Consider the following 10,618-nt stretch of genomic DNA (forward strand, 5'->3'; position numbering starts at 1 on the left):
AATAACAGGATTCTAAAACTATTTTCCAAATTGTAAAATAAATCATAAAATTATCAAGAATTTGACAAACAAGAAAAATACCGTACCGTGAAGCAGTTAGATTGGTTTAAACTGTATAGAACATATTTTAAAATGTGTTTCACATATGGTGTAATTTCCCAGCCTGCAGCCGTAGTGTAGTACTGGAGGACACCAGAGGGGGCATCAGTGACGCCAGTGACTTCACCGGAGCGTAGAAGAAGAAAATGCGGAAGTGAATCTTAAACAACCAGTGGAGTGACTCAAGCGTGTTCGATGAGGCAGGCTGCTGGCTCGTTATCTAGAAACTTCCAGCACAGTTCACTTGAGAGGGAGAGGTGACAGCGCGTATAAACACTTTGTCCGAAGAGGGGAACATATTCGACGGTAACATGTCTGTCATATCGGAGGAAAGTGTCCGAGGGGGGAGCGTGTTTAAGGACATTGGCACCGTAGACGAAGACTGGCAGCCCACGGAGATCGAGAGCATGTGTATGAACTGCCACCAGAACGGTATGACACGTTTACTGCTCACTAAGATCCCGTTCTTTAAAGAAGTCATCGTCAGCTCGTTCAGCTGTGCCAACTGCAGCTGGTCCAACACCGAGATCCAGTCTGCAGGCCGGATCCAGGACCAGGGCATTTCCTACACACTGAAAGTCAAATCTAAACAGGACTTGAACCGGGAAGTGGTGAAAGCAGACAGTGCCACCACCAAGATCCCTGAGCTGGATTTTGAAATCCCTCCCTACACGCAAAAAGGTGCCCTGTCCACCATCGAGGGGCTTTTAGACCGAGCAGTTGCAGGATTGGAGCAAGACCAGCCAGTTAGACGAGCCACAGACCCTGAAGTGGCTGAGAAGATAGACGAGTTCATCCAGAAGCTGAAGAAGTTAAAAGATGTAGAGGAGGAATTCACACTGGTGATTGAGGATCCATCTGGGAACAGTTTTGTGGAGAATCCCCAGGCCCCTCAGAAGGATGAGGCTCTCACCGTGACCCGGTTCAAGAGATCAGTGCAGCAGGACATCATGCTGGGGATACGAGCCGATGACGACTTGGATGAAGAGCCGTCTGGAAGCGACCTGGACACCATGAGAAATGAAGTGTTGGTCTTTGACACGAACTGCCCAGACTGCAACGCCCCGTCCTCCACCAACATGAAGCTGGTCCAGATCCCTCACTTCAAGGAGGTCATCATCATGGCGACAAACTGCGACAGCTGCAGCCATCGCACCAACGAGGTGAAGTCTGGTGGAGCCACCGAGGCCCTGGGCACCAAAATCACCCTGAACATCACCGACCCCTCAGACATGACGAGAGACGTGCTCAAGTCAGAGACCTGCTCCATCCTCATCCCAGAGCTGGATTTCGAGCTGGGGATGGCGGCTCTGGGAGGGAAGTTCACCACTCTGGAGGGGCTCCTGAAGGACATCAAAGATCTGATCGTCTCCAAGAACCCCTTCATCTGCGGGGACAGTGGCTCCTCGGACCGTTTGGAGAAGCTGAGGGAGTTCGGGGAGACGCTGGATAAGGTCATAGCCGGGAAGATGAAAGTCCAGTTTATCCTGGACGACCCAGCGGGGAACAGCTACCTGCAGAACGTGTACGCACCTGATCCAGATCCTGAGATGACCACGGAGAAGTACACTCGCACGTTTGAGCAGAACGAAGACCTCGGCCTGAATGACATGAAGACCGAGGGATACCAGCAGGGACAATAAGCTACTGCAGAAAGGACTAAAGTTAGATATTCATGTCGAGTTAAACCCAGTGTGATTATACATGGCTCCATATTTTCTGTAATTTCATACTTTCTAAGTTAAACATTGGGTGAAAGGTTGTTTTCATCTTAACATGAACAGTGAGAGGAAATTTAAGTTTAAATATACGCTGAGAAAAGAAGCACTTGAGTAACTTATTTGCAGCACAAGATGTCATTGAAGACAATCTCTTCAGTCTGACTCTTGAACACTTTGTTGCATTCTCATGACTTCCCAGAAGATGGCACTCTGTTGCCTTTAAATATGATTTCTTCTCCCTGAGAGGACCACAGACTGTGTGACAAATTCATGTTTTTCACACCTGTAAGCTGAACACAACATAAATAAAGTGTCCACAGTGATATTTTAGATCTGGTCATTGAGGAAGCGTGACTCTTTATTTTATTTTTCATGAGTGTTTGCTGCATTATTAGTCTTAAAACAGTACTTTACCAAAAACAAACATGTAGATATCTATGGTTGATATAGATTCAGCATGGACGCTCTTTTCTTAAGAGATCGACACAACAGTTTTTTTTATAAGAAAATAATAGTAAACAACGTATGCTGAGGGACTGAAATCTTTGGATTATTTCATTACCAGTTAATCAGGTAGAATTCCCTAGGGCAAAAAGTTGAACCCTCATTCTCAGCTTTAAGATAAGATAAGATATTTCTTTATTCATCCCACAACGGGGATATTGAAAGTGTTACAGCAGCTAAGTAGATGCAAAACAGTATTAATAAACAAGAACATATAAAATAGTAATTATTAAAAAATATTAGCAGTCCAAAAAGTAAATCAGCATATCTTAAGAAATGTATGTACAGAACTAAGTAAATCTACAATATATTTACAAAACCAGTGATACAGGGAGAAATGTGCACAGACTAGTAACAGGTTAAAATCAACAAACAGAACTAAGAAGATGAGTAGAAAAATGTACTGCACATGTTAGGAGTGAGATGAAGTGATAATTGCACGCTAATAAATAGATGGGAGAGATGTTGCAGTCTGTTTTTGGTGAGATTATTATTGTTAATTATGGAGTCTGACCACTGCAGGAAGCAGTGGATTAAAGGAATACAAACATTAATACAGAACTAAATGAAGTGCACTGAATGAGAATGAATTATCAAAGAAAAATATGAAGAGTTCATTTGCAAAAACAGATTACACAGTTTTGAACTTTGTTAAAAATGTATATTCAAAAGAAATGTTTTTTGAACATTTATAAAAACAGAGTTATCTGTTTTTGCAAATTAACTACTTTATAATATTGAGTGGTTGAACCATCCTAAAAAAAAACTGCCAGTTTAATTTAAATGATCATTTAACACAAGTTTAAGTATATATTGAGGAGCCAACTGTTTGACGTGTGTGAAGGTTTCTCAGTCATGGTAATACGAAGCTAGATCCGAAAAGGCAACTGGACTTGGTAGGAACTCCTCTCCTCAGAAAGTCTTCTTCAGTTCTGAAGTATTTTTTTCTTTTCCAGAACTGAAGAAGGTTTCAGAGGAGTGGGATTTCTACCTAGTCCAGTTGCCTTTTTGGATGAAGCTTTAAATTACAGTTGTTTGACAAAAAAACAACTATGATCATTTAGTCTTGGCTATAAAGTGTCTACCCTGCTTTTGTAACATTTAAAATCAGCACATTGAACACAAACATTTCCAATACCAATTACCAACTAAAAATAAGAAATAAAAAAAAAACACAAAATTAAAAGGCCTTGATGTAACTTCTTTAAAAAGTTGCCTGTTAACTTAAGTAATTAAATACAATTGAAAATAAATATATTGCAAACTTTAAATTAGTTCAAGCTGATTTTATTTGGCTCATTCAGCTTTTTTTTAACATATAAAATCTGCACATTGAACATGAAGCAAGCTGTTTTCTGCATTTCATTGATTTGCACATTAAACACAAACACTTCTAAAACAAAACGCCAACAACAGAAAAATCTGATATTACAGAAAAATAAACAAAATTCACCGAATTCAGAGGTCAAACTTTGATGCTGATTCTTCAAAAAATCTCAGTTAGTCAGTCCAAAAAGTAAGGATGTGCACAGTGAGAATTTAGTCTCACTTCTAAAGGATCTGTTTTAGCAGATTCTACAACATAAAATGAACACATTGAAAGTTATTACCTATCCAACATTATTTCAGGTCTACCAAAATGTGCACACTGATCATTGAATCAGAGCTGTGAAGGTTCTTTCAGCACATGCAGCGTCTGCCTTTTGTATCATTAAAACATGCACGCAGCTGTTTGCTACATTTTGTTCATTTGCAGTGACACGATTGTCCCTGCCCGTTTCTGCTGTGCATGGTTTATCTGGTTTTCATAGCGACGGGGCTCCATTGTGTTCCACTAATAGCAGAGTAGTGAATTCCTAGATTACACAGTACTTGAGAGAGCAGCTGTTAGCAGGCTGCTGCTGCTGCTGATGGAAATAGTAGCTCCCAGGCAGCGAGCCTCTGTAACCAGAGCGCAGCAGCTCTGTACACACTGTGTTGTTTTCTTAGAAAACATATTATTACCTGGGTTTCTCCCCTCTCATTTCTCAGTATGATGTGCCAGAATAACAGGAATTAAACTGACTAATGCAGCCAACTAGTATACAAATCTACCTCAACACAGCTTCACATCCAAGGCCGTACACGTGGTTTATGTAGTTTTATGGTTTCATTTGTTTTACTGCAATAAGTTAATAGTAAAGTCTCAATAAACTGTAAACATAACTCTTTGAAATGGACATGGATACTTTGGTTAAACTGCAGAATCAGAAACCATAAGATGCTCATCATGGATTGGTCTTCTAAAACAATCTCCAGCGTAAGTATTTACTTCTTAATCTTTTAATCATACTATACGGTGGTCAGAGTCTGAAGTTACTTTCTAATCTTGACCTATCACTGTGGCAGATAACTGAAAGTCTCCACAGGTCATTCATCTATTCTAGCAGACACTATAAAAAACGATGATAACTATGAAACACGGGGTCGGGTGACTGTTTCTCTCTGGCATCACACTCAAGGTGGGAAGCTCAATTTTTTGTTGTGAAGTCAAAGTGCTGTGCCCGAGGGTGTGAGTCTTATAAAACTGGTAATCATTTAATTAGAAACACTTAATAACCTACTAGCTTTAGTCCCAAAGCTTATGTAGGCAGGTTTAACTTTAACCTATAAGCTTTGTTCTTAGCTCTGACAACAACAACCACGTTTTTGGCACTCTGCCTCTCACTTTTTGCAAGTAGGGGACCTCAAGCTAATATCCCTTCTGATATATGCCGTACGTCAAGATAAGAAAGGCCTGCTGGTGGTCTACCGGTCTAAGCGCCCCACATAAGGAGGCTCCAGAGGTTGCAGGTTCAACTCCCAGCCGGTCGACCATTTGCTGCATGTCTTCCCCCCTTCTCTACTCCCCACATTTCCTGTCTCTCTTCAGCTGTCCTGTCATAAAAGGCAAAAATGCCCAAAAACATAACTTAAAAAAAAAAAAAAGATCAGCTCTGGCAGGACAACGCTGAGACAGACCCCCATCGTGAGTCTCCTTCTTCTGGGCCACACGACGAACAAATAACTCAATAGATGTTCAAACTTATATCCTTGTGTGGAGTGGTCCTTGCTAGTGAAGTTGATTTTTCAGCTGCTCATAAATAGGTGCTCAGTTTCCTACGTGGAATAAATTTGTGCAACATTAATCCATCATTTAAGCTTCCAAGCCTGAGCAGGATTTCAGAAGAAAATGTCTGCCGTGTGAATATGATCAACTCTGAATTTGTACATTTTTTTAGATCCTATTCATTAATCAAAAAAAAATCTGCAAAGGTGGAATGTGACATATTTACTTGCCCTACTAAACATTTCAGTGTATTTAACAGGATCAGTGATCAGTGATATCATAGCATTGTGTACAGTTTTCTTTCAGTGTCATATCTTTGATGTCTTATATGGAATAGAATAGATTAGAACAGGGCTAATTTAGGTGGAATGAAATTGAATAGATTAGAATATGGTGTAATGGAATACAATGGGATGGGATGGAATTGAATGGAAGGGAATAACATGGAATGGAATTGTATAGAATGGAATGGAGCTGAATGGAATGGAATACAATCGAATAGAATGGAATGAGATGGAATTAAATAGATTGGAATAGAATGGAGAGACTTTCTCTCCTTTTATGTGCAAAATGCAGATATACTGTATGTCATCCACTTTGGTTGCAAGCATCATTTAAAACATAAAGTAACTTCGACACAAGACTGCACATTTCAAAAACACAACATATACTGTGCGTAATGAAGGAAATGGATACAATAGAGCTACGTTAAAAGAGGGCACCTGGTTCTTGATGGTGGATAGGTAGCAAGCTGACTTTAGAGTGTCCTTACTGTTCAACCTATTTTAATTGACATATTCATTTTATAAATATATATCCTATGTATCTTTGTCCAGAAGGTAGGAAATGAAAGTCGTGGTCTAAAGGGTGGATGTTATATTTTGTTTCTAATGACTGTATTTGTAAGTCACCACGTTGCACCAATGTGCCTCTTACATAATATAACCAATCTATAAATGAAGCTGAACCACATGCAGGAAAAAGTGAAAATTCTTGTTCGTGTTGACTCTGACTCTGTAAAAATACTCCTGGTGTGACCACAGCTCTATTTGCATACATCTCTGTGTGCTGTGATGGTGGTAAAGTCAACGCTGCAGACATGAAGGTTACTGTTAAAACACGTGTCCTTCCTTAATAGGGGATGAAATGGATTGGTATCATGTGACTGCTTTTGATTGCTCTAAGCTGCTGGCGCTGCAGCTAAATACCAGTATGCTTTGTTTGCAGTGTGACTGGTCTAAGAGGAACTCAGAGCCGCAGGGATGACCCTGCAGCTGCTCCAGCCACTCAGTCCTGCCCTCCCCGGACCAGGCCAGAGAGGGGTCACTGAGCAGCTCCAAACAAACCCAAACAAACCTGATGCTCTGTGAAAACAACAGGATTCTACTTCAATCTCATGCATGCACCAACTAATCAACTTAAGGGGAAAGAATCACTTTGAATTACGCTGCCCCAAACGCAAGCCTGGGCCTTTATTTAAAGGTGACATATCATGCAAAATTGACTTTTTAATGGTTCTTTACCTGAAATATGTGTCCCTGGCATGTCTACAAACCCCCCGAGAATGAAAAAAATCCATTCTGCCCCTGTTCTGATTTCTACACCTTTCTGTAAATGTGTGTGAAACGAGCCGTTTCAGACTTCCGTGTTTTTGTTACGTAACAACAATATCCGGTCTGTCACGGAGTCAGAGCTCGGAGCTTGTTCAGCCCATAGACTGTATAAAATAATACTGAATCCCTCCCCCGTTTTTCATTACCTGCACAAATGTGTGCTAACAAGGAGCTTAGGAGGGAGGCATGCTAGTTGTAGGCTGTCTTAATAAACACAAAGGTCGGTTTTACTCCCCACGTCTGCAGATTTGAAGATCTAGTGGATGATTTTTATTTGTCATGGATAAGTGCTAGCGCTAGTTAGCATAGCCACATAGCTACATGTTCATAGCTGTAGCTGTAGCTGTGTACCAAGACACACGTCGACATACTGACAAATAAAACAACAAGAAACACTAAATCTGTGACCAATGGTTCAGAAAGGTCCTGCTGCCTTTCTGGCAGAGGTCGGTTTTACTCCCCAGGTCTGCAGATTTGAAGATCTAGTGGATGATTTTTATTTATCATGGATAGGTGCTAGCGCTAATTACCATAGCCACATAGCTATATGTTCATAGCTGTAGCTGTAGCTGTATCTGTAGCTGTAGCTGTGTACCATGACACACGTCGACATACTGACAAATAAAACAACAAGAAACACTAAATCTGTGACCAATCCTTCATAAAAGGTCCTGCTGCCTTTCTGGCAGAGGTCGGTTTTACTCCCCACGTCTGCAGATTTGAAGATCTAGTGGATGATTTTTATTTATCATGGATAAGTGCTAGCGCTAGTTAGCATAGCCACATAGCTACATGTTCGTAGCTGTGTACCAAGACACACGTCTACATACTGACAAATAAAACAACAAGAAACACTAAATCTGTGACCAATCGTTCAGAAAGGTCCTGCTACAGGCGCCTCTCCATCAGGATCAGATTCAGAGGGTTGAAGTAACGCGATCTCTGAGCAGCCGTGTATATTCAGCCAACATGTAAACATTAGATCAACGTGCTGGAGAGCCGAGGCACATCCACTTCCGGAGGGGGCGTGGTCAGAGGGAAAACAGAGTGTTCTGATGAGGAATGAAGAAGGGGACTTTTCAGGCATGCCAAAATCTGATTTCAAAGTGTTTTTTTGAGCATAAACTTTAAAGACATGTTTTTGGGACCTCTTAGACCAATATATATTGATGAAAAAAGCATGATATGTCCCCTTTAAGGCATGAGGTCCTGGACAGAGAACAAAACACTACACATCATCCGTGCCCGTTTCTGAGAAGGTTATCTAAAGAAGTCATAACTCTCAAAAAAACTGTGAAAATATGATTTAAATTAAGTATTTTTACTGCAAAGAGAAGAGGAAAATGCCACCTTTTACTGCAATAACTTAGTTTAGAAATTCATCTTGAAATAAGAAAAACTATCTTTATACATGGAAGTCACAGGGAATGATAGCACATTATGCTTGAAATAAGTAATCCTGACTAAATACACAAGGAGTAATATTTGCTTACACAAAGATTGAATGATTGTTGGCTAAAAACTTTCCTTACCAAAGTTACGTTCAAGCCAAATATCATTCTGGTGATGCAAAAATGCAAAACAGTATGCTTGCCATAGAATGTTTTAGTCAATTCAGAGTTGTTTCGATTGTTCTGTGTTTGATAAAGACACCACGGCTGCAGCACAGTCTGAGCTGCCCTACGCCAAACACGCACCACACCTTACCAGCCCTGCATGTAGTCATGCACCAAACCCCGACTTCGTTCACGCCCCAACATGTGTGAAGGTGTGAGGGCCTGTTCAGTGCTTGGAGGAATTTATATAACAAAGCAGATTTGAACTTGTCTGTGTTGATGAAACTATTTTATTGTACTGCTAGATACTCAAGACAGGTGATACAAGCTGCTCTGATTTGATTTTAATTTAAAAAAGGAAACAAAATTTTGGCAAAGAGAAGTGGTGACCAATGGGAAACAGCACAACAGCTGGAAAACTTGGGCTTTAGTGTTAGGGAGGGGGGGTTTAGAGTGAATGCAGACATGGTGCCGTCAGAGATGCACCTGGATGTGGTCCTGTCCTTGCACATACACAGCTGTGGTCTCACAAAAGTACTCTGCACGTCACAAGAGATCACTTTCATACATGGAGCAGGTGAGGGAGGGCAAAGATCTACAAGGGGTGGGTTGGAGTAGTTAAAAAGTTGCTTAATAAAGCCCAAAAAAATGTATATTGATTTAGATCTTTCATCTTGCACAGATTTCATTTATGCAGTAGGCTCATGCTTTACAGTTTCCATATGAGATAATAAGAATAGTTTGGGTTTTTTTTCAGTTTGTATTACTAATCCTCATGCAGCCTTGAATGCTCCTCATGAATGTCACAGTGCACTTTCTTACCCACAGAGGGGGCAGCTGAGACGGCTGTCATTGGTCCGGCCTCGCAGACAGCGGGCACAGAAGATGTGGTAACAGTCCAACAAACACGGAGACTGATACTGCTCATTGCACAGGTGACACACCAGGGGGTGGATGTTACTGCAATCCACGTTACACAGATTATCCAGGTTGGGGAAGATGTTTCCTGCCATCTACAAACAGAGGATGAAGATAATGATGAACGGTGAGTATCACTGGGTTTAAAAGAAAGTCACATCATCACATCACTAAAATTAAAAGATTCAGTACTTCTTATGGATTTTAGGCCAATACTCCAGACATTAAGAGAGGGACTTGTCCAAGAGTGATACAAAACAAATGATGAAAAAGTCATATATTCATTCAAATAACAGTTTTTCTCATACCTTGTCAGCTGTGTAATAACTCTCAGGTCTTCAGTGGCAACACTCTCCAAATATGGCAAACAAAAGACTTCAAAGATACCAGCAGAATACACAGAAAACAAATCCGGCTGTAAATGCAGCAGGCGAGTCTGCAGAAAGAACACACAGCCTCTGTCTTACCTTACACTGGTGCTATCAGCTACCCCCAGCAGGAATGACAGCAATGCAGAAACTCTTCAATAGTAGACCGATGGGGTCCCTCCGCCAGGCAGCTGACTGCACACACCTCATGCCAGTCCCCAGAGAGCTGCCAGAGTGCAACAGGGACATTTCATATTGCTCTCCCACACGGATTAAAAATACAGTCGCCATGTTTGTAATGTCACACCGTTGTTACATCTTGGAGTCCAAGGAGGGGTTAAAGGAGGGGAGGGGGGGGTGATGTTACAGGACTGCAAATTTGTAAAACTGCACAAGACTCCAGTTATGTAATGAGGCAGAAAATAAAAAATAAAATAAAAATATAAATGGCTTCAATTTCTGGAAACAGACTTATTCTGAAGTAGATGTATTGAAACTGTTGTAAGTTGATCTGTTTGGTTCTTGTTATGGAATAAAAGCAACACTTCATTCAGTTCATACATTTCTAACAATATCCAACACATTTGGTTGGAGGTGGAAGATGAAATGACAATTTAATTATGGGAAACTATATTCTCCATGTTTACATAATTTTAAGATAACTTGTCGACACACTTTAGTGTTTGTTTTTTCCTACCAGCTAAACTTCTGTGCATTGCCTCCATAGGTCAAGTTAAATCAAACGGTCAAA

The 10,618-nt window shown here is 40.8% G+C and overlaps 1 protein-coding gene and 1 long non-coding RNA gene across 3 annotated transcripts; one reads left to right on the top strand and one right to left on the bottom strand.

Annotated features, from left to right (window-relative positions):
* Positions 1-226: 226 nt before the first annotated feature.
* zpr1 (ZPR1 zinc finger) lies at positions 227-2,160 on the top strand. Its single transcript, XM_034678325.1, has one exon. The coding sequence runs from the start codon at positions 411-413 to the stop codon at positions 1,740-1,742; it is 1,332 nt and encodes a 443-aa protein (XP_034534216.1). The 5' UTR covers positions 227-410; the 3' UTR covers positions 1,743-2,160.
* A 6,693-nt stretch (positions 2,161-8,853) lies between these two features.
* On the bottom strand, positions 8,854-10,343 carry LOC117808780. 2 transcript variants are annotated; one of them, XR_004630397.1, is made up of 2 exons: positions 9,967-10,343; positions 8,854-9,594 (listed from the first exon to the last, which is right to left on the bottom strand). It is a non-coding gene; the product is annotated as an uncharacterized LOC117808780 (long non-coding RNA). The 2 variants fall into 2 exon arrangements; XR_004630400.1 differs by having other exon boundaries at positions 9,808-10,343.
* Positions 10,344-10,618: the final 275 nt, after the last annotated feature.

This window comes from Notolabrus celidotus, chromosome 1 (genome assembly GCF_009762535.1).
Source record: "Notolabrus celidotus isolate fNotCel1 chromosome 1, fNotCel1.pri, whole genome shotgun sequence".
In the NCBI taxonomy this organism is placed as follows: domain Eukaryota; kingdom Metazoa; phylum Chordata; class Actinopteri; order Labriformes; family Labridae; genus Notolabrus; species Notolabrus celidotus.